This window comes from Perca flavescens, chromosome 16 (assembly GCF_004354835.1).
Source record: "Perca flavescens isolate YP-PL-M2 chromosome 16, PFLA_1.0, whole genome shotgun sequence".
Taxonomy (NCBI): domain Eukaryota; kingdom Metazoa; phylum Chordata; class Actinopteri; order Perciformes; family Percidae; genus Perca; species Perca flavescens.
This window is the reverse complement of record NC_041346.1, coordinates 24,539,572-24,563,444: the sequence shown is the minus strand read 5'-3', so window position 1 is coordinate 24,563,444 and position 23,873 is coordinate 24,539,572. Positions and strand designations below refer to the sequence as shown.

At 41.3% G+C, this 23,873-nt stretch overlaps 1 protein-coding gene across 20 annotated transcripts in view; it reads left to right on the top strand.

Moving 5' to 3' along the window:
* Positions 1-23,873, top strand: part of fnbp1b (formin binding protein 1b) — a 61,960-nt gene that overhangs the window by 24,594 nt on the left and 13,493 nt on the right. For 11 of the 20 annotated variants that reach the window (XM_028602505.1, XM_028602506.1, XM_028602504.1 and 8 more), the window contains exons 3-10: positions 844-900; positions 1,235-1,382; positions 9,489-9,551; positions 11,024-11,128; positions 16,074-16,202; positions 16,773-16,919; positions 19,646-19,837; positions 21,561-21,749. In XM_028602505.1, the coding sequence (XP_028458306.1) occupies positions 844-900; positions 1,235-1,382; positions 9,489-9,551; positions 11,024-11,128; positions 16,074-16,202; positions 16,773-16,919; positions 19,646-19,837; positions 21,561-21,749 (1,030 nt within the window). The remainder of the gene's footprint in view (positions 1-843; positions 901-1,234; positions 1,383-9,488; positions 9,552-11,023; positions 11,129-16,073; positions 16,203-16,772; positions 16,920-19,645; positions 19,838-21,560; positions 21,750-23,873) is intronic. The other 9 variants (XM_028602518.1, XM_028602517.1, XM_028602520.1 and 6 more) reach the window with 2 other exon arrangements.

Genomic DNA, 23,873 nt, shown 5'->3' with positions numbered 1-23,873 from the left:
ACAGTATAACTCCCTATTGTCTCCTTGTTACATTTAGATTTACTCTGTCTTAGTGAAAATTCAAGTGGCTTTTCTGGTTTGTGCCAATCTGTTTATTTTTTGTGTGTACGTGCATCACTCGGTTGTTCGTTTTTAAATTGGTAACAATGGTTTTTTTAATTAGACAAAGGATCCTGAAGGCATAAGCACCCAAATTCATCAGAGCATAGTGCATGTTATTATGTTCTGTTGACAGAGTAGCCATCAAACCGGAGCATCGGCACAATCGGGTGGTGAGTGTGTCACACTGTCATGATGAAACAAACGTGACATGATGTACTGTAACCTGTCACACAACACAACAGTTGCTAGGTTCAGAGGACAATGGGAGACTGCCATAGCCATAATAAAGGTTGCTTTTTGCAGCCTATTTCCAACAATACCCATTCACCTACAGCTTGTACAGCGACACATTTGATTTCATCCCTACACAAAATCTAATTTTTCCTCCTCCTCCTCCTCCTCCTCCTCCTCCTCATGCTGAACTCATGTCGTGCCACTAACATGCAGCCGGAGTCAAAACAAGGGCAATGGCTGCATAAGAAAAGCATGCTTGTTTCTGGTGACTGGTTCCGCATGCATACGCCTGGGGGGGGTCTGAAGAGAGGAAAGGGGAGGTAGTGGAAGTTGCAGAAAAAAGCACTCTGCTGGATTGACTTGTGCACTGGATGATCCTTTGGCAGGTCCATAATGGCAGTGTCAGGGAAATATAATGGGAATGGGGCACTAACCATCTGCAGACTGTGCTCTTTGGAAAGATACTGTAAGAAATGTGTGACAAGGCTGAACTCTTTGTCCTAACAGGAATTTATCAAAGAAGTATCAACCCAAGAAGAACTCACGGGAGGAGGAAGAGAGCAAGTAAGTTCAAGGATCTTGCACATTGAATGGATTAAGGGGAATATTTTGATATAGCCTAGCCAGGCTAGCTGATTCCCACCGTTCCTTGTCTTTATGCTAAGATAAGCTAAGCTAACCAGATGCTAGCTGTAGCTTTGTATCTCACCTTACTCTCCGCCAGAAAACAGTAGCCTATTTCCCAAAATGTCAAACTATTCCTTTAACATGTTCCCTTCATGAATTACAAATCTGTTCCAAACCAAATCCAAACTACTATACTATTTCTGAACAAAATGACTGTGCTTCGTCTTCTGTCTTTGCAACTGCACCGACAACACTCCCTGTGTCTCACCAGGTACACCTTCTGTCGAGCCTTCCTGACATCGCTTAATGAGTTAAATGACTATGCGGGTCAACACGAGGTTATAGCGGAGAACCTGACGTCTCAAATCATCACCGAGCTTTCGCGCTACCTGCAGGACCTCAAGGCCGAGAGAAAATCGGTGAGATACGTTTTTATATTCACTCTTAGTTGTGCTCTTTCCATAACCAGTGTCTTATTTCTAGGTCTTTATCCTCTTGTCGTTCTCCCTATGCCAGTGCTTTAAATAAAACCTGTCCCTTAGACAGACCGACATGAATTCTGTGAAGGAAAACTGGCCTACAAGACATTAAGTAGCCCATTCCCTCTGCATACTCTATTCTGCATGAAGTGAGGTCAACGCTGAGTAAATATAGATACCACCAAAGGCTCGCCAGAAGTGCAGAATGCGACTGAATGAGTCCTTTTTTATGGGACGGAGTCATCATTTCTCTATCATTACAGGCTTATTTCTCTCTTTTATAAACCGTCTTTCAAAAGATGGGTGCACCACACACTATTCTTATACGTTGAAGTCACTTTCGTCCTCACAATTATAAAGAGATTTGGAGGAGCGGTGGACCTGCAGTGCATGATTCATAGATGACAGTGTGGTGCCCATTAAATCCGTAGAGTTGTTGGAGGAGCAGAGAGAAAGCTACCTAACTGGAAAATAGCACTTTCTTTAAAAAATCTGCCATGGACCCTTGTGTCACGGAAGTCCAGCTGAGGGAACTGGAGTGGAAAACCCAAACCAGAAGGCTGCTCTGAGGTCACAGTGGCTCTATGTACATGGGTTAAATTGGTGTCGCTGCCCTCGCTACTTTACCTAAATACAGGAAGCCCTGGGTCGCATTATTGTTAGTTAGGTAGTTTTTTCAAATTTTCAACTCGGTTTGAGTTGCAGCAAACACAGAAAGGAAGGGGATTTCCAGCGCTTCTCAAGGGGAATCATCCACCGCCCCCAGGCCTGTTTTGCTTTTTTGGCTTTGGTTTAGCCTGGCTTGGTATGGCATAACGTCTATATCTCTAGTGTCCATGGACAGACCCCTTGCTGTCCTGAGGCTGCAGGATGTCACTCTGACACCCCTCTTCCTCTTTACTTCTCTGTACCTATTTTATTTATAAATATCCCTGTTTCTCTCTTTCTCTCCCCTCTGTCCTCCTAGTTTTGCCAAACTGCTGCCTCTCTTGCAGAAAAAAAAACAAAAGCCAGTGCTGGGGGCTTTCCCTTCATAGCATGACCCCACAACTTGGTGTCTTTTCTGAACAGAAGATTGTTTCATCTAATAGACATTGAGCAAATAGTTTCTCAGCGGAATTCAGAACAGTGTCCTTGTAGGGTAAATTTAGCCCATTTAGCTTATTTTCCTCCTTTTCACTTTTTATTTAAGGACACACTCGTGCCCTCAACACACTCATGAATGATGGGGAATGACTTTTCAAGTGTTGAAAGGCTACTAAGCTCCATTCTCCAAGCTACAAAGAAAAAGACCATCAAAATTGGCCTTTATTCTTTACAGAACATTCAGGGTTTCATAGAAAGTCTGCCAGTAACACTATTAGAAGAAGTGATGTTCTGAAAGGTGTTTCTAAAGCAAACATGACCCATGAGTTCCCCAGCTTCCCGTCATTCTTTTCTCTGGTTTCATTCACATGAATTTTTAAGCACCACTTAGTGTTCTCTCTGTCGTAGCTCTTTGATTTGCGCCTATGTCAGACAAAGCTGTGCAGGCAGACCCAGACAGTGGGATTAGAGGAGGGTCGGTGGTCTGCCTCTCTTGGGTTTATACAGAGTTTATTGGACAGGTAAAGCCCACACTCCAAAGAAAGAAAAATAATACCTCCTCATTAGTTTCTCATGTGGGGGTTTGTTTTGTAAGTCTCCCCACCTCCCTTTGTGTTTCCCCGAGTGAACCTCTTGTTAAGCTCCGCTTGGGGTAGCACAAGAGGTGAGGCCAAGAATGTTGTCTTAAAGGATTGTATTCGAGAGCAGATATACTTGTTTTTACAAAAGTGGAACCTGGTTTTATAGGTCAGACTACTCGATTTAATGTGTTATGCAAACATATTCTTGTATTGGATTGAACTGAGAAAGACACAGGAAGGGATCTCAAAATATATCCTGACCTCAAAAAGGTTTGCCATGTAATTTGCCAGGCATTGTTTGTTTGTTTATGGCCTAACAGTACAATAGGCCATGACAAAGAGCAGGCAGGGTTAATATGGGATAAAGAGCTGTGATTGTGCTATGGAATTTTAAAAAGGTGTTCGGTCAGCTAACTGCTGCACTCTCCAGGCCTCTGATCACAGGGCTTACAGTAGGTATCCTCTCTAATCAGGACTGATACAGACCCTATAAAGACTGTAACACTTTTACATTTATAAATGTAACTATACCGTGTTTACTGTAAATATCGACGTGTGTTACTGAAGTCCACTTGAGGGTTAGTTCAGTGTGTTCTCTTTTGTATCCACTTGCACCCACAGCACAGCACATAATTATATCTTTTGGGCGTTGGGGGAAGTTCAATCTGTCTTATCCTGCTGCGATGTGACACGTTCAACCAGCTACAATTTTATTTTTTATAAAAACAATACATCTCCCTTCAGCTGGCAGAGCCAGCAAAATAAGCATTACGTTTAGTGAAAAGTCAGCTGAAAACTATAATGCACTATAAAGCGTCTTTAGGTGGGTTTGGCAGAGGATATTGTCCTCATTTCTCTCTTAGGAGGCAGAGAGGAGAGCTGCAATCACAGTGGGAGAACAATGTGTCTCACATGCCTTCTTGTGTTGAGTGGAAAGTTGAGAGGGAGAATCGATCATTGGATCTTTTCCATAGTCGGTGCACGCACACCTCGATCCAGAATACTTCAGTATAAATTACCTCTGCAATATTACTCTGTTTGAACCGTCGCCTAATAGTCTAAACATGAGGGGAAAAGTCAGTGGAGCTCTAATGTGGTTTAATCATCTCTTGAGTCTCCAGATGTACACAAGTCTTGTATAACTTGTGGCTATTTCTAGTACCCAATGATTACATGTGTGTTGACAACTGTACAGGACTGCAGGTGCACATTCCTCTGAACCAAGGCACGTCAATGACTGACTAACAGATCAGTTAGAGCTTGTGTGCGCGCACAGATGCACATGTGCACCTCTTCACACAAGTAAACTCAAACGTGCAAATGTAGTGCTGGAGCGAAGTTTTGGTTCCTCTCTTAGTTGTCAGACTTAGTTGTCTTTCACGTCATGTCTTTGCTCAAAACGTATTACACCATTTATGACTGTATACAGTTTGTGAGTCACACAGGGTGTATGTTACACTCAGCCACATCAGAGCATGTCTGTCTCACCTCAGCTCACTCTGGTACAAAGATGACACTACAAGGTGGAGACGTGATCACAATCAGCCAAGTGGCACTTACGAGGAATTTCCCTTGGTTGTTGGTGCATACATAAACATATTAGGGGGTGGGAATCACCAGAAGCCTCACGATACGATATCATTACGATACTTATGTCACAATACAATATTATTCAGATTTTATTCTGCGATATATTGCAACTTATTAGCTTTTTTCCAACTTCAAATTTTTCCTGATTTCAAATTATTTCCCCAAAAAAGAAACTTTGTCAACATCTTTTTTTAAGATAATTTTTTGGGCTTTAATTGATAGGGCAGCTAGGTGAGAAAGGGGGAACACATGCAGAAATTCGTCTCAGGTTGGACTCAAACCCTGGACCTCTGCGTCGAGGCACAAGCTTCTCAGTATATGTGCGCCTATACTACCTACTGAGCCAACCTGGCCACACGTCAACATCTGTTTTATCTAAAAAGTATTGCTGCAAAATAGGATTGTTAAGCAGACAACAATAACAAAAAGAGGCTGATAAGGCTGACTGTAGATAGTAGCCACTGTAGTTCATGGTTGAGGCACCATAATACACACCTCTTTAAAAATGGATTCTTTCTGTTGGAATTGTATTGATTCAAATCTGTCAAAACAGAGTCCACAGATCTATGACTTTTACACATTTGTTCTGTTTGAAGTGTTTCGGTACCTGGAGGGAGTCTGGTGCTCTGTGTTGTACCAGGAGGTGCACGGGCTTGCATGAGTAATTCTTTTGTTTATAAAAAATGTAATCATAGCACAGAGCAGTCCTGCTTCTCATTATTAAGTAAATATTAAATCTGTTGATCCAGTGTGCTTGGATGGATAATGATCATATTTTCCAGTCCTACTTTTATTACACTTAATACATCAATGTAGTTTGGAGTCAGGGTCAAGAATCTGGTAACGCGTTAACGTGACAGTTCGATCCCAGGCTCCACGCCACATGTCAAAGTGTCCCTGAGCAAGACACTGAACCCCAAGTTGCTCCCCGGATGCTGTATGTATGGCTGTCCACTGCTCCTAATACTTAGGATGGGTTCAAATGCAGTAATCAATTTTCACTACATTGTACTGTCAATTGTGGTTTTCGTTTCGTAAATTGAGGTTTATTTCTCTGTCACTATATCTGGGTAATAGGGTTGGGTAATTGGATGTGAGTGACACGATGTTCCCCCCCCCCCCCCCCCCTCCGGCGCCACACCAACACCGGGGTGGAGCTAATGGCACTCATTGCGTGCTTAAAAAGTAACAATTCTGATTTATCAACAGTGTACAGATTGATTCTGCGAGTGCAACTGCAAGTGGACAGTCAGGCTGTCACTTTTTCCTCAAAATCATCAGTTTGGATGTTGTAATCGTGTTGCCCAACCCTACTGGATAACTGCGAGTGGCCGCTTCAGGTCAGCGAACTGTTGAAGTACTTCAGATGTCCCTGACAGTGTCAGCAGTCACATGCTGTTACTGAGAGGGACGTGTGGGAGAAAGACGGGGTGTGTCTACTCTTTCCTGTGTCGAACAGGAGAGGGCCTTGTGTGTCTCTGCGGCTTATGGATTTAAACACAGAGACAACACTGCAGAACATCTGCCTACCGTTATCCCAGATGGCTGTTTGTCACAAACGATGATGCAGTCTTTTTGAATGTGTTTGAAAGTGAATGCGCTCATGTTTGTTGTTGGTGGTTTGTAGATCTTTATCCTCCAAAATCCGATCGAGCTGTTTGGGGAAGAGCGTCAGCGTAGTTTGTTTATCATTGTAGAGATAGAAGATTTGTTGATGCAGTCGGCATGAGATGCAGGGTATTTTTTAGATATGTTGTTATGGAGACAAATATTTGGTTGAAAGAATGCTCCACGGTAACAATGACATCACCATGTCTGCTGATGTGTGTTGTAAAAAGGCTTTATGTATCATATCTATCGACATATTTTCATTACCGAATAAGACTCTTCTTATCAAACAGGAATTTGAAGGTCAGGGTCTTAATAGCAGTTGAAAAAAAAACATTTGTTCGACTTTAGAGGTGCCACAATGTCCCGTTTTCTGTTAGAGCTGAAATACTTCCTCTGAAACACTGGAGCACTTCCTTATTTTACTCAGCTTCCCTCGAAACATTGGGAAATGAGAAGTGTGACTCTCTGAGGTAAACCGGGGCCCATTCTCACTTGCTACTCTCCTGTCCAGTTGTATCCAGTTGAGATTAACCTTTAGGCCTCCTGCATTGGGCTTAATTTCACATCTCTTGCTTGTGTGTTTGCGTGATGTACAGAATACTAAGGACTTCCTTGTGTTGCCCAAAGTGCTGAAATGCAAGAGAAGTACAAGCAAAAGCGTATTGTTCTTTATAACGGCCTGGTTCCGTTATTGAATTGCAGCATCGATATTCAGCTCAGCCACTGACCCTGGCTTCCGCAGTCAGCGTAACCACGGGATACCTCATTGACAGTCAAGTCTCAATGTCATTTTCATTTGAACTTGATTCTTTTTGGATTCTTTAGGAGAGAAATGTGACCACAGGCAATGGAGGAATTACTTGTTATGTTTTTTATAAATATTGACAATTTCATTTTCAAAAGTTTTGAAATTGGTGCTCTTCAGTTTCCAAGGGATCTGGCTGTGATCCACACAGAGAGCTGTAGAGAAATGTGCGCTGCCTCTGGGCCAAGTGCTCTGGTCCCCTGGAGCCAGATAGGCCAAGTGAGGCCTTTTACTAAAACACACAGCGTATGTGCTATGTGAGTTCAGACCAGCAGCTGCCACCTAGTCTTGTCTGAAATGCCACACTTGGCAGTGCCAAAATCCTCTGTGACCTGTCTGTCTCCCCCTAGATTACAATATCTGGCTCCTGGTACACTTCCATGTTTTTATCTCACTGTAAGCTTCTCATTGCACATCCAATCATTGATCTTGCTTTAGCCTTTCTCCGTTTCTTATTCTGCTTTCTCATCTAACGGCTGTAACTGTCATGTTGTGGATATTTCTATCCCTCTGGTCATTAATATCCTTAATTGTAGCATACATCAAGTGGAGATGTCTGTTCAGGGGCAGGCCAATAACCAAACCTATAAAAATAATAATAGTTAACAGTTTGAATGATTTTGTTAAATTTAACGATTTAAAGTGATGGTTGGGAGTAATTTCACCCTAGGGTCCTTTGCACCACGACCTCGAGCCAAACAACCCCCCAGAAGCTTTTTTCACCTGGGTCGAATATTGGGCGAGTTAGCGTTATCAGCTTAATAGCTTAGTGCAGACGCTAATGGATTCAAGAGTGTATCTTGTACATTATCCCACTAATAATGCCCGAAATGATACCAAACTTCTACACTAGTACAAATAGGTTATGTACTCATAAAACGATAAAACGTAAGTTTATAAGTACACCAGGAGTTTATTTTAAATAACACTTGCCTGCTGGCTTCTGCTCTTTGCTGCTACTGCTACTGGCAGTAAGAGGAGTGCTTAGGGACGTCTACAAATTACAACACCGAAAAGAGATACAACAAAAATATTTATTAATTTAACTTATTTTTTAAAAGTGCTGTAGTACAACTAGCAGGAGACAAGTTATAATTGAGGTAAGTTTGAAGACACAACCTTATTTAATCATTAAATTAATAAATATTTTTGTTGTATCTCTTTTCGGTGTTGTAATTTGTAGACGTCCCTAAGCACTCGTCTTACTGCCAGTAGCAGTAGCAGCAGAGAGCAGAAGTCAGCAGGCAAGTGTTATTTACATAAACTTCTGGTGTACTTACAAACTTTCCAATCCATCGTTTTATGAGTACATAACCTATTTGTACTAGTGTAGAAGTTTGGTATCATTTCGGGCATTATTAGTGGGATAATGTACAAGATACACTCTTGAATCCATTAGCCCCTGCACTAAGCTAAAATAAACAGTATACCTGTTTAACATTCTTACCATCTTATTTTAGTGTGCTAAAATGTGCTAATTAGCACTAAAAAGTATTGGACAATTAAAAATGTTTGACCTGATGGTGGCACTAGAGGAAAACTCAGGGGATCACCAAAGTTGTTACAATTCATCCTAACAGTGACATGAATGTCTCTACCAAATTTCATGGCAATATGTTCAATAGTTGTTGAGATATTTCAGTTGTTGTTCATTGCCTTTTGGACTAAATATACTGGTTTTTTTTTTGCATCTTGCAAATCTCTACTGTTTAGATATTCCTTGTTAAAGTAGTGTGCCAATTTCATTCACAACTCTTGTACTGAGTTCAGGAAATTAGTGCATCCATGAGAGGACAGGTTTTGTTTTAACAACACAAACCATGCACTGTACATGACATGTGACTTTGCAGCTTCATGAAAACAGCGTCTGTTTGGCTTTACCACCCTGTTATGATCTACAGTATGTTTGACCTTTTTTTTTATGACTACTTTATTATTAGTCAGTATACATTCTTCATTCAGTTGATTCTAGGATTGGTGCTTAATGAATGTTTAAATTGTAAAACTGCCCTTTCTTGGTGCACCTGTGTTGAATGAATTGGTTATGATGTCGCTGCTCTTCAATCAAATCAATTTATAGCCATATGCTGAAGCCTGTAAGAATCTCTGAGTTAAGCCTGTGGATTATGTGGCCATACTTTGTAATGTAGTTGACAGTATAGTATCTATTTAAATTTGCCCTACTTTCTCAGCTTACATTAATACTTCCCTGTGTCACATTGTGAGTAATATTCATAATGTCTAATGGTATGGTTGAGAGTCCCATTCCAACTGTTACTAATGTATTATCACTACTGTGTCAAGGTCACCTGCTTTTAAATCCTTTAAGCCTGTGAATAGTATGATAATATTTTCAATATTTCAATATTTCAGCACTTCCACGATGGGCGTAAGGCACAGCAGCACATTGAGAGCTCGTGGAAACAGCTGGAAACGGTAAGTGACCCCATTAATGTAGTTGCCATTGGTCACAGTGACTCAATAGACAAAAGTAGAACATAATAATAAACACAATTTCACTTTTGAATGAAACCGGCTGTCAGAACCCAACCTTAGTTATGACATAAAATGTAGTATTTGTCTATATGTCATGGTTTATATATTTTTTCAAAAAGAATAGCATACTGTACACTAGACAACAGTAATTACATTTAAAGCTTTGTGGTTTCAGTTGCAGAGATGGTCTACTGACCTTAATCCCTCAAGGCCGTATCATCAGCAGCCTTATGATCAATCAACATCAACACCCACATGATACTAAAGCACATGCTTTTGATGCTTAAGGAGGAGCCGTGTGATGCCATGTAGAGCTGAGGGAGTACACACAGTAGATGGCAAACAGTCCGTTTCAATAAATCAGTTAATCAATTTATTTGTCACATGAAATTGTACGAGGTACAATTCCAGTGAAATTTAATCCCATCAGCTTCCTCCTTTCTTTTCTAACTGAAAAAGAAAACGTCTGCAGAGCCCTGGGGGACCTCCTGTTCTGTCTTCACCACAAACCTCATACACTGCATTTATTTGACTCAAAATGGAGACATTGCAGTGGTTATAAGCATTGGATGAATATACAGGACAGCGTCTTACATCAAGATGCAGTTATAATAGACAAATGATGTTGGTTTAAAGCTTACAGATGCTTTTAATTAATGTGTTATTGCATGATTTATGTTGTCCTCTCCTAGAGTGGCAGGCTGGTCTGCTGCAAATCAGACAGACAGAAAAAACTGAAGTAGAAATATAAATTCAAAAGTAAGTTTCACTTGTGTGTCCTTTTAGTTATCAAAAGTAGGTCAGACTAATATTAATTTAGGATACTGTATAATTCCGACCTTTAAAAAAATCTAGATAGATCAGATCCAGGAGTGTCTGTTTTATTTGTTTAAGTGAAGGAGCTGAAAGAGAGATTGCACATAACACCACTTTTTATCTCTGCCTGGCCCCTTTCACGGGGGAGAGAGAAAGACTGAGAGAGATGCATAACTGCCTTGTCCTCCTCAAACTTTGCTGTGCGTTCAATGATCCCATTGTGTGCGAGGCAGATAGGCATAGTTCAGAGTGCATGCTGGCCCAACAAACACTGATTGTTCGGTTAAAGGGGTCGAAAGAGGGTTGAATGAATGGTTGTTTTTCAGTACACAAATGACCACTATGAACATTTGTTTAATCTGCAGGCTGCAGACTTTGACAGACCCCATCGCTGTGTCAATGCCATAAACTGACCTCTGTCGCACACAATGCTGTGTCTGAAATCCATATGACGTATACGTTACATGTCATGACGTTCATTACTATGCTCATTTAAAGGTCGAGTTATAGTGTGTTTCCTGTTACAGCTCATGGCAGGGAATTACTGATTTAATGTCTCTAATCATATTAAATTTGTGTTTCTCTTCTTTTTTCAGTGTAAAAGAAGGTTTGAGAGGGACTGTAAAGAGGCAGACAGAGCACAGCAATACTTTGAGAGGATGGATGCTGACATTAACGTGACTAAGGCTGACGTGGAAAAGGTATGTGTCATCTCACTACTGTGCAGCAGCCACCAATCGCGCAGGCTTGTCCTGTTCCCTCCATGCTCAACACAATTGCCTGGCCTTTCTCACCCTCCCACCTAGCACTCTCCCATTTCTCTCGACATTTTTTTTCACATTTTTTCCCCCTTACGTGCCCCAAGCCCTGACTCCTCATTCCACCGAGCCCAAAAGACAGCAAAGATTGAGTGACCATGTGTTTGATGCCAGGGACTGTGTGTAAAAGCTGGCATTGTCTCAGCAGCACAGTGATCTGCTGCTAAACAAAGCTGATAGCAGCACCAAAACCTCATTATCACTGTAGAGCAGATACCAAACACTCTGCTGTATGGGCCATACAGCAGAGTGTTTGGTATCTGCTTAGCAACAGAGAGTACTTTGAGTCCAATGGTGGACTCAAAGTAGTTGGCTTTGCCTTTTTACAGTGAAGAATCTAAACATATAGTTTGCTATTTCTGTGATTATACAAACTCTTCAACACATGCGATCATTTAATTCTCAGGACTTCTAGTCACAGAACCCCGTGGGCTTGTAGCTGATGTCATTTCCTGTTGTCATAACCAATTAAAAGAGCCCTCAAAATCTCTGCCTTTTACCCACAAGGCTCCCACGCCCGCAAGGCATCATGGGTCAACAGCGCGTGCTCTTGCTGCTTCATCAGCTGTTGGAGTAGAGCTCAGGCTCAGAGTTGACACAGTTCAGACCCGATTATTATGCAAATATAGGCTGGAATAAAGAGCCTTTCTGCACTCTGGACATACAGCCAAAGGGCTACAATAGGCTTAGGCTAACACTGAACTCAACTGGAAAGACACAGCACAGCAGCTCAAGAAACTAGTCTTGAAACAAGAGTGGTGTTGTGTCTGATTACAGTTATTTTATTTATTGAGGCATGAAAGACTCATACATTACACAGCATTCAGTGCTGTATTATTGTTCTCATTTAGTTATTATCACTGTTTGTGTTAAGTGATTTCCATCCATGCCTCGGAAATTCAACTTCAGTTCAATACCAATACCGGTGCTTCTACAGTACAGCTATTTACTGTTAAGGAAGAAAGTACCAACTTAAACATCACAGCATACATTTTTACAATGTCATCTTTTCTTCCTTTTTTTTTTTTTTTTTTTTTAATTTAAAGGAAAATTGCAGTATATTTTCAATCCAAATCTTATTCTCACCATTGTGGCCGTTCTGACTACTGGTCACAATTTTTAAAACAGAAAGTTTATTTGGGCACCTTTAGGAGACTCATTCAAGTCCACGTTTTCCAAAGCTCTAAAATATAGGTTGAAGTTATTATGACGCCATCAGAATGGCCATAATTGTAAGAATAAAACCATGTTTGAAAAGTTAAAAAATGTTCCTTCAAGGTTTGATTACAGACATACATACACTACATAGCTTGTGAATGTGATGCTTTTTAACATCTCACTCTCAGATAGGCCTCGGATTTATTCTAGAGAGTTTATACAAAATAAAAAGGTGACCACATGTTTACCTTATCGTTAGTGATTATTTACATAATCTCAAGGATGTAAAAGGCTGCAGTGAAAGAAATGAAGAACGAATCTAAAAGCCTTTGTTATGCATTAGTAAATGGTAGGCAGCAATGTAGACTATATGAGAATTGTATGGTCAACATTTGTATGGTCCTTTGATTCAGAAACAGTCACTTACACACCTTTTAAACTCACATATTATGTAACAAGATGCTGTGTCAAACATTACCACGTGCCTTAATGGTCATAATGAATATGTATCTTGCCCTGCTTGCCAATATATAGATCACTGCAAAAATATATACTCACTTTCTAATCTGCTATTCCTTTTTTGTCTGTTTTTTTTTGACCGACCTCAGCTCTCTCTTTTTCACCTACTCACATTTCCATTGTTCAGAAATGTAAAACTTATAATACAAATATCAGTCACTGTGGAAGACGGTTGGATTTTCTTTCCACACTTTTTTTTAATTTGTATTCTTCTCTTAGGTGTGTACTTTATTGGTGTATTGCATCTGTCCCATCAATTCTATCAACTGTGATTTTGTAACAAAAAAGAAGAGGTGAATGTGTGGATGTATAAAAAAAAGAGAAAGGAAGTGTGTATGCTTTATTGCTATATTGTCTGTCACTTTTGTGTGTCTGTGGTTGAGACTCTGTAGTTGTGATGCCTCATGACTTTTCCACATGCTTGGTGTTGAAGGTGTTTTAGCTCAGTTGCATATCGAGTTTATAGGCACTAGTACACTTCTATTATTACATTTGCTTCATCAGGTTGAAAGCAAAAGTCAAATATAATTTTTTTTTGTGCTCAGTTTTTTTTTTGTGCGGTGATAAACAGATGTGGTCATAAAACTAAGACAGAGGAAAGAACAATGTGTTATTTTCTTTGCAGAGGAATATTCCGTTCATTATTTAGAAGACCTCTGACTATTAATCACTGGAAGGAATGACATGTCACAGCCTCAGCCCAGTTTGTGTTTGAGTCATAGTTAAAGCCTTGGAGTGTAAGTAGGTCTGGGTTGGACAGAACAGATGCATGAAACGCGAAGAAGAGAAGAAGAAACAGAGGGTTTGTAGGTATAGTTGTGTGTGGTGTTGTGTCTGTGTACCTTAGTATTCTGCAGCTAAAGGCCACTTTAGGATCTGATAAGTTACTATATAGAAATAACTTTCTCGGTTAATTTACTTGTCAGTAACAATAAAAAAAAATTAAATAGATATATTTTGACTCCAGGAGTTGCTTTCTGTCTGTGATGCGATGTCTCCCCGTAATGCCGGAAAAAAAAAGCTGCTGTTTGTTGAGCTGAGGTATTGTGGTTTTCTCTGCAGCCGGAGCAAACCTCTAACTGTTCCCTCTCCTCCTCTGGCAAGCAAATCCCTCAATTTGGGGTTTGGATTCACAGCCCAGATATCCACAAAGCCTGTTAACAGTTCTTTGAGGGACCCCTTGCCCTCACACACACAACACTCGCAGACTTCCCTATTGTGGAGATCCTCAGTCATAAAGCATAAAGAAAAATGACACAGTGCCCTCCTCTCCACTTCTGTACTGCCTCTAGTCATACCATAAGAGCGTGGTTTACAATTCCAGTAGTTGTCATTGTGTTTGTATTCCCTGATACCGGCTTCCCCTTTTGAGTGATGACACGCCTGGTGGTCCAGGAAGTGCATCTATGGCAACTTCTTGTTTAGCTGGAAACGGCTAACAATCCCTTTCTTGTTTGTGTGTGTTTGTATATCTATTTTATTCCATGCCTTGAAGCGAAGTTCCCACAAGGTAGGTCTGGCGGACAGAGAGCCTGTTATATCTGTGGGAACACACTCTGTCTCGATTTGTGTCCCGACACACACACACACACACACACACACACACACACACACACACAAATGCTCTCCTGCGGAGCCTGACACACAGACCTTGACCAGGTCACTGTTAGCACACCGTGTCCTGTCTGACTGTGACCTGCTCACCCGTACAGTGGCTTGTCTCGCTGTCTTCTGCCGAACACTATATTTGTGTGATGTAAGAAAGATTAAATCAAGAAATGCTGAATTATTTTGCGTAAAGTGACCGCTTTCATAACAACTTTCATTCAAATTTTCAGATAGTAGATAGATTTTTATACGGATGAATACTGGAGGTAAATGTATGTATATATGGAAATGTATATATATATATATACACAGAAGTGTGAGTGACAGAAGAAACAGGCAATTTCCAGAAAATGACAACAGGATGTGATGTTGCTGCAGGCACAGCAACTTGTTAAGAAGTTCCGTTATCTGCCATGTTACCATGGCGATGATGTTTATCCTCATCATCTCTTAACACATCCGGCACCACTTTGCATGCACATATACCAGCTTAGCACATATCAATAACTGCATGCTCACAGATCTGCACGTAGATTTTAAACAGCTGGACTTTCACATGTGCTTTTTAGCTTTTCTCTGGATTCACCTATTTTTTAAGGCTGTGACTATCATTTTCCACCCGAGATATTAACTGTCATCCCTCCTGTGCTGGAAATAATATACCTTTGTGTCTGACCAGTGTCTCCACTCTGACATCCCCCTTATTTCTAGTATGTCATCTACCCATTACCCATATGTGTATGAGTGTGAGAGACTCAACTCTTGCCTCAGATTGGTGAGTGGGTGAAAACTGGATGAAGTACTTAAAATGTTTCCCTCAGGGCTATGACCGATCAGGGTTACAGTTATATGGCTGCAGTTTGTCCCGTTCATCTGCATTCAGCTGATCAAATGCAATCTCTGGTTCTCTTTGATATATATGACCCAATGAAACCACTATGTGTGTGCAGACAGGTCTCAGATCTGATGGAAAGAGGAAACAGATATGAGTTCTTAGCTACACACACACACACAGCGCACATACACACACTCCACATGCTGTCTATCTGAGATAATCTCATCTCCATCTGCTTGCCTTGGATGTGTAATAGGCTGCTCCTGCTGCGTTTCTGACTGCCTGCCTTGCCTCCCTGAGACCGAACTGGCTTAAAGTAATCAACATTATCGACAGTAGAGATACGCCAGACTGGGCGGGCAATAAAAATCCAAATCCCTCCATTCTGCAGCCGCGGCAAGCTGTTGTTTCTCATTTTATATGTTTGTTCTGGCCTACATAAAGTATAGTCAAATGCCAATGGCTGTTGCTGCGGTCCCACTCGGATTTGCACCTGTGACCGCGCTTCCAGGAGCTCAATGTTTATGTGTGTACTGTACATGTGCATGCATGAACACTCGTATGCACAAATGTGTCAACTCATGTAGGTTTTTATCTGGCTGTGTGCGTGTGTGTGTGTGTGTGTGTTAGCCATATGTCTGTGTTAATCAGGGAACACTGTAGTGAGTATCTCTGATATGCATGTTTATGTGTGTTGTTTTTTTTCAGGCACGACAGCAAGCGCAAGTGAGGCACCAGATGGCCGCTGACAGTAAGAGTGAATACTCCTCCTACCTGCAGAAGTTCAACCAGGAGCAGAATGACCATTACTTTACAATTATCCCCAACATATTCCAGGTAAATATAACAGCACTGCAACATACTGTATGTCCTATTTTATCTGATTATTGTTGCACAAAATATTTGGGGTAAACCAGGGCTTCCCATGAATCATATTTGTTTAGGGCGCCCACCCAGATAGGTTTGCCTCCACCCAGAAATATTTTTTGTTTGTCTTTCAACACTCTGTGTGAAAATGCAACTGAAAGCGCTGACTGAATGAAAACTCTGACAGAATTGTGCATTTATGTGCAATCGTTACTTGGGTCGACTACTTAAAATAAATCCTCAACATGTGGGAAACGCTGAGGGAAAATGAGCCGTCATTATAAAAAGTGTCGTTATATGGTACAAGTTATTTTCTGTTGCATCGTCACAGACCGTGAGCTTTGAAACACAGTGTTGAAATCGTTTTTTCACTTCACAGAGTGAAGAGAATAGGGTTAAACATTAAGAAAGATGTAAAGTGCATAAGAGATTTCCCAGATGATGCGTCAGATCTTTGATGCTCAAAATTAAAAAGACGGCTCTTTCAGACACAAAAAAGCTTGTATTTGCGAATGAATATGCCTGCATTTTCGTATGTAGAAACTTCAAGACATGGAGGAGAGAAGAATTGACAGGATAGGAGTGTGCATGAAGACGTTTGCAGACGTGGACCGCCAAGTGCTTCCCATCGTGGGGAAATGTTTAGACGGCATGACGAAAGCCGCCGAGTCCATCGAGCCCAAGACTGTGAGTATACAGAAATAAGATACATTACACACACACACACACACACACACACACACACACATATTACTCACTCAGCCAGTGTGTCAGTCACAACTCACACACTACCGATTTAGGCTTTTATTTAAGCAACAAGTGTGCTGGTGGGTTTGTACCCTTGGGGGGCCTTTTAAAAATAAAAACAGTTCACCTGTGAACAACAAAGTGCTTGTAAAGTGGTGGCAGAGTCCCTTAAATGTTAAGTAATAGTTTGATATTTTGGGGGAGAAAGGAGCGTTAGATTAGACGATGGATGCCATTCCCGTGTCTGTAATGTAAAAAGGAAGCTACTGCAAGCTGCTGGTGAAATTCAGGGGAAACAGCTATACTGGCTCTGTCTAAAGATAACAAAATCTTTCTTTAGCCTCAGATGTAATGGACAGATATGAGAATATTAGAGTGGTATTAATCTTCTCATCTAGCACTCTGCCAGAAGACGAATAAGGTTATTTCCCAAAATGTTTTAACACCTGTACTTAGCAGGAAGTTGAAGCACTGTGCTTCTTATGCTCTAAATCTGTTGATTGGAGCTCATGAGAGACTGTTTTAGTGTATGCACTTCTATGAAGCTTACACAAAGTTATTGGCTTAAGTTCTGTATCATGGCTTATTATTATTTATTATTTGGATATTAAAATGGAAGGCAGCCTTTGCCTGGCCTGGCTTCGCCCTCCTACGTACTTCCACTCAATTTTAATTTTCCTTCAGTAGTCCGTCTGGCTTTGCCGTATATTCTTGGGTTTTCTCCGGCCAAATATTTGGTGGTCCAATCAGCGAACAGAGGGAGTGGCTGAGAACGACGACGTTGAGGACGTACACTAGAAGGATGCGAGCGAAGCCATTCAGTCCGTTGTAGCAACGCTGCCGAATATCCAGAAGTTAAAGCCCGAGGAAGAATGAGTTGTGTTGGTGGGCCATGATGTTGTGGCCCTCCTCCCCACGGGCTTCGGGAAAAGTTTGATTTTCCAGCTCGCTCCATTAGTGGTGAAGGAGTTGGCTAAGGCTAACGCTAGCGATGCTAGGGCTAAATATAAGCCAATAGTTGTTGTCGGTCTCCCCTCTTGTTGCACGTGCGCATGACATACGTCACGATCAAACGTTAGTGATTGGTTATGGCAGATCCAGAGGGGCTCTGGGCAGATCCAATAGTTTTAAACTTTAAACAGAGTACCCGCCTTCAAGGAAGTTAACACTTGTCAGTGGAGAGCATAGACAGTATATGAGAAGGTGGAAAGTGGCCAGACTCTCTGTACAAAATGAAATGTACGAGAGTCTGGTAGGACCAGGCTAGCCTTCGCCTACGTTAAAAAGAAAATAATCTGTGTGATATATTGAGATGTCACAATTGGCTATATGACAAAAACAAGACTATCCCCTGTGATTGCATTGTGTGTGTGTGTGTGTGTGTGTGTGTGTGTGTACGCCAGGCTGTTTGCATGGCCCGTCTCCAGGGAGATGACTCCAGCCTGTGACTGTCTGATGAAGTAAACAACGGCGGGGAATCACATATCACATGCTCCTTCCCTGTCTTTGTCTCTCTTCCTCTCATGTATGGAGTGCACAATCTCTGACCGCATGATCCTAACTCCAACCAGACCCTCTGCCCTTATCAGTTCATTGAGGCTGATGCACACTGCGCTTGATTAATGTCCTTCTTCCTGTGTCTGAGGAGTCTGGCTGTGTCCCCGACCTCAGTGTTTTTGTCGTAACTCCTGGCTGACAGATTTAGGTCTTTTCCTCTTTCTTCTGTGTCCCACAAACTGGATAATGACAGTCTCTCTCACTCTCCTTTCACAGTTTCAACTGTTATCAGATTTAAAAACTACTATAAACAAGAGAGTCACCAGGCCCACTATTGTGTTGCATCTTATCTCCGGACGTGCTGATTAGCTAGACAACATGAACAAACATAAATCCCCCGTGTTATTGTTTCGTAGGGCTGCACAATATATCTTTTTTTTTTATATCAACTTGTGCAATAAAGACATCGCGGAATGCTGCAACATATCGCAAAAGAAACTGCACTTCAAAATGTTAACTGTCATTCTTTTTTGTTGGTGCCTTTTATGTTCAATTCCAAGATCAGTAGTAATGTCAGAAATATTTTTTTTTTAATTCAACAAGCAATTTTCTGTATTTAAGCAAAATACTGAAAGCAGCAGAACTGAGTATGGCTGTGCAATTAATCAACATTTTTAATCATGATTAAGATTTTGGCTCCTAATGATCACAAAAACAGAATAATCGAGAAAAAAATATTATTTTGCACATTATCTTTTGCAAGTAAACTCTTATTTTGCCTTATGTTCTAAATGAAAAAAAGGGAAAAGTATGGGTTAGGGTTAAGGGAAATTTCACAGTTCAAGGGGTTTTCACTGTGGATTTGTTTAACTTTTTCACAGCTTTTTTATTTCAATAATTGCGACATCTTTCCAAAAGTCAATGAGTAATCGTGTTAAATAATTGTGATTTCAATATTGAACAAAATACTTGTGATTATGATTTCCATAATCGAGCAACCCTAGAACTGAGTACACTTTAAAATCAGTTTATTGATCGCAAGTTATCGCATATTGCATATTTTCCTTGTATCGTGCAGCCCTAATGTTTTGCATTTTCTGTTTCAGTTGAAGTGGATAAAAACTGTATCAAGGCTGTCACTGATTGCTGCCACCATTCTCTCCCACTAGGACTCAAAGCAGGTGGTGGAGTCCTATAAGTCCGGGTTCGAGCCCCCGGGAGATGTGGAGTTTGAGGATTACGGCCAGGCCATGAAGAGGACGGTGTCTGAAACCAGCCTGTCCAACTCCAAAGAGGCCAGGGAGAAGCCTGCCGGCAAGAGCAAGGGCAAACTGTGGCCTTTCATTAAGAACAAGAACAAGGTAACACATGCAATGCAAACTTAACACAGAGCCACATTTACATTCAAACTTACAGCAGAGCCTCGCCGTTTGTAGTGCATTTTGTTTTACCACTTGATTTCCGTCACTTAAAGGTCACCTTGCACTTTGGGGAGATTTTTGTGGGCTGCAGGGCCTATAGACTGTATTATCTTATGTTGGTTCTGTCTCGTAATATATGTGTTCAATGTTGCATTCGTAGTATCTGTTACATGTGTAGCACTGGTTACATATTTAATTTAGTTTCATTTTTGTGTAGATTCTTTGACTTTCGTTAAGCTCAAGAACTTTGTTGCTAGTTCATGTTAGTATTGCCATTTCTGTTATTATTTGCCACCCGTTTCCTCCTCCCTGGCAATCACCTTCACCAATTTTTGGAAACTTCCTTCTGTAACACACACTAATGCATTTCTACTGTCATTCTGTGGACGGACTCAACTGGCTGAAATAACAGTTTCCCTTGACCGTTTTTCCATTGACTGGAACTCTTGGGTAGCCTCCATCAGTTTCCTACTTCTGAACAGCAAAACTGATTTCTGACTGTCTTATGGGCTGGTGGCACTGTTGATATTGAATTAGATTAGAGCATGTTTCAGTAAATATGTGTGTGTGTGTGTGTGTGTGTGTGTGTGTGTGTGTGTGTGTGTGTGTGTGTGTGTGTGTGTGTGTGTGTGTGTGTGTGTGTGTGTGTGTGTGTGTGTGTGTGTGTGAGAGAGAGAGAGAGAGAGAGAGAGAGGCTGGAAGCAAGTGTGTCCAAAGCTAGATGAGAAACCCCAGCGTACTGACTCTATGTGTACAGAAAATGGTATACATGTCGCTTATCTGGTGCTTGATGCACTCATGATTTATTTTTTTTATAGAAGGTTTTTGGGAGCACAGACAGCCATAGAGAGAGGTATTTCTACTTTACATGCACACATGCATGCAAGCATAACAAGACACATACAAAAATAGAACATTATACTGATATTTCAGAACAAAAGCACCATCGCTGCCTTACAGAAACAGGGTGTTTTAGTGATTTTTCAGTCTCTTTGTTTTTGAAAGAGGGGTTTCTGACTCACTTGCCCATGCATGCGCATTGTGTGGCGTCTTAGAACTCTTCTCTGCTTCATTCTGAAACTCTCCAACTACTTGATGAGTTATGCAGTCAGATGTTATAGGACAGCGATAAGCAATTAGATTTCTGTGATGACGACCTCAAATTCAGCTGCTGATATCCTTGGGGATGTGGTGAATTTCTCGTCCTAGCTGGCATGTGATGAGGTCGGGAAAGAGAAAAAAATTAGAAGGATTTCGAAAATGGAAGCCTGCATGCGCTTGGACTGAAACTCTTTGCTGTTTGCTGTGTTGCAGCCGCTTGCTTTAACACATTTTACGCTTCCTACTCACTCTGGTCGTTTTCTTCTTTTTAACTGTCTTTTTTTTTATGTTTCAATGTATGACATTGTTTTCAACAACATAACAACTGATACACTAGGTTTTACGTACCTTCAGTTGTCTTATAATTTCCGTTTGGGTTTTCTGTTGTGTGTTTATTTTTTAATATTTGTAGGAGGCTTATTTATTTCGTTTTGTGTTCCCTCCTCCTTTTCCTCCTTTGTCTTTTTTTCGTTGAATTCTTGCCCCTTTTCTACTTCTTCTTCCATGTTTTACCTCCTCCTCCTCCTCCTTTCTCCGTCACGGCTCCCTCTCTTACTGGTAGCTTATGTCCCTGTTAACGTCCCCCCATCAGCCCCCACCTGCCCCCCCAGCCTCATCCCCGCCCTCACCCTCTGCTGTTCCCAACGACCCCCAGTCTCCCAAGCAGCAAAAGGAGCCCCTCTCCCACCGCCTCAACGACTTCATGAGCTCCAAACCCAAAATGCACTGCCTCCGGAGCCTGAGGCGAGGGGTAAGTGTGTGTGTGTGTGTGTGTGTGTGTTTTGTGTCCAGCGAGCTTAATGCATGCGTATGTGTCCTACACCTGTATCTGAGCTCTGTACCTTCTACACTGTATGGGTAAAGTAATACAAAAGGTAGAATATTTGCATATATTGCAAATCTGTTGTGATGGTCATAATGCCTACATGGCATCATCATATAGCAGGTGATTGAACAATACCTCTGTTACCAGTAACTGAACGCATCAATATGTAGGAAATGTGACCTCAATCAGAACGCACTGCTCACATTGGCCCATTACAGATTTCATTTTCACCTTTTTTCTGTGCAGATGCACCTTTAAAATTGTTAAACCATTATCATTACCAAACAAAATGGTATAATCTGTGAATACCAGCAGTACGACAGGCCTTTTGCCTTTACTTATACAGTGCTCAGCCTATTTGCTTCTCTAGCATGCTTCTGTAGCGCATAACTATGAATCCATGGTACACGTCTGACTCATTCTCCATCTTGTCCCTCTTCATATTAACTCTGTGCTCACAATGACAATCCCTCTCAACTACTTCCCCCCCCCAGAAATGAACAAGACGCCTGAGCAGTCTTGGCAGTAGCATGCAGGCTGCAGTAGCTCCCTGCACACTTCTCTGCAGTCTATGCTGGAGGCAGATTTGTTTTTGTTTTTTGCACGTGATATTAGGAAAAGAGCATACAGAAGAAGGTTAAAGCTCACAATATGAACAATAGGGCTGGGTGTCATTCAAAAAGTTTCGATACCTTTACCGATACCAACACAGTGACTTTGATACTGACTCCTAAACGATATTCTTTTCGATACCAATATTATAAAATCCATTTTAACAAAAAGAATTTACAACATTACACATTACAGCACAAATCTTTTTCCTTTTTTTTTTCTTCAGCTCCTTCTACTGGAGTCCCATCTCTGCCAATCAGCAGCATTATTAGATCTTGGTAGAAGCATGCTGCGTGCTTATTGGCTCACTGGCGCTGATGAGATTTACTCCTTTGGTATTGAATGACGAGCCATTTTTCGATACTCGATACTATGGGAGTAATTCGGTCTGCGCCTAAAAAGTATTGAATTTGGTACCCAGCCCTAATGAACAAAGTGATGGATTGTGGGTATGGCAGCAGGCTGACTGAGTCACCCACACCAGGAGGAGGGAGAGGCCAGTAGAGTAATTTTAGAAGGCTTCCCGAAGGGTGGCCTTATCAGCACCAGCCTGGTGGGTCTCGGTTGGTGTCATCACCAGTTCCCGCTCTAAAGTCCAGGGTTGGTTGTAATGGTATCGCTGGGCTGGGGCAGATCATAGCATGTCATCCCGTAACGCACTTCACCCTCCAGCTCTCCCTGACCTCCGGAATGGGCGGTAACTCACGTGTTCCTTCCGGAGCCCACAAATATGGGTTTTTGTTTACGCTCACATTTTTGAAAGGGCAGCAGTTACTCAAAGTAAAAACATTTGTATGAATTGGTGCTACCATGACGTCTAAAAAAGGCAAATAAACAATATGGTGCAACAGTGCAGTGTGTGCAATCGTACTGTGGAGGAAACGATTGAAGGTCGGCAGAAGAAAAGGAAGTGTGTATTTTTTTCTAGCGCAGGAAGTGCGCGTTTCTGAAAGCGGAAGTGCTGAAACAGCTCTCGAGAAGAGCGATAAAAAAACAGTTAAATCAGATGCATTGTTTGTCGACTATACACTGATTAAACAGATTGACGTCTGACCTTACTCTGACATTTTAATAGCATAGTAAAAAGGGTCTGTGAGAGGTTAGAAACAGTGTCTGAGTAGAAAGCCCGTTAGAGAATCAACCACTTTAAATTAATCTGCACTTCTTTCCATATCTCATGACATTTAATTAAGTTACCCTTTCATGTCTCATGCCACTGACCTGTTTGTTTTTCATGTATATAGATGTTGTTTAATGTAGAGCACATTTTTACAATATAATTTCTTTCTTTGTGGAATAAAGCTACCATATGTTATAGGTAATTTTAAGGCAACAGAAGGTGCATGGTTAATCCAGCAACAAGTCTTTTAGGGACACCAGCCCTACTGCCTCACTGACACAAACATTTTTGCTCTAATGCCTGTGAACAGCTGCTGG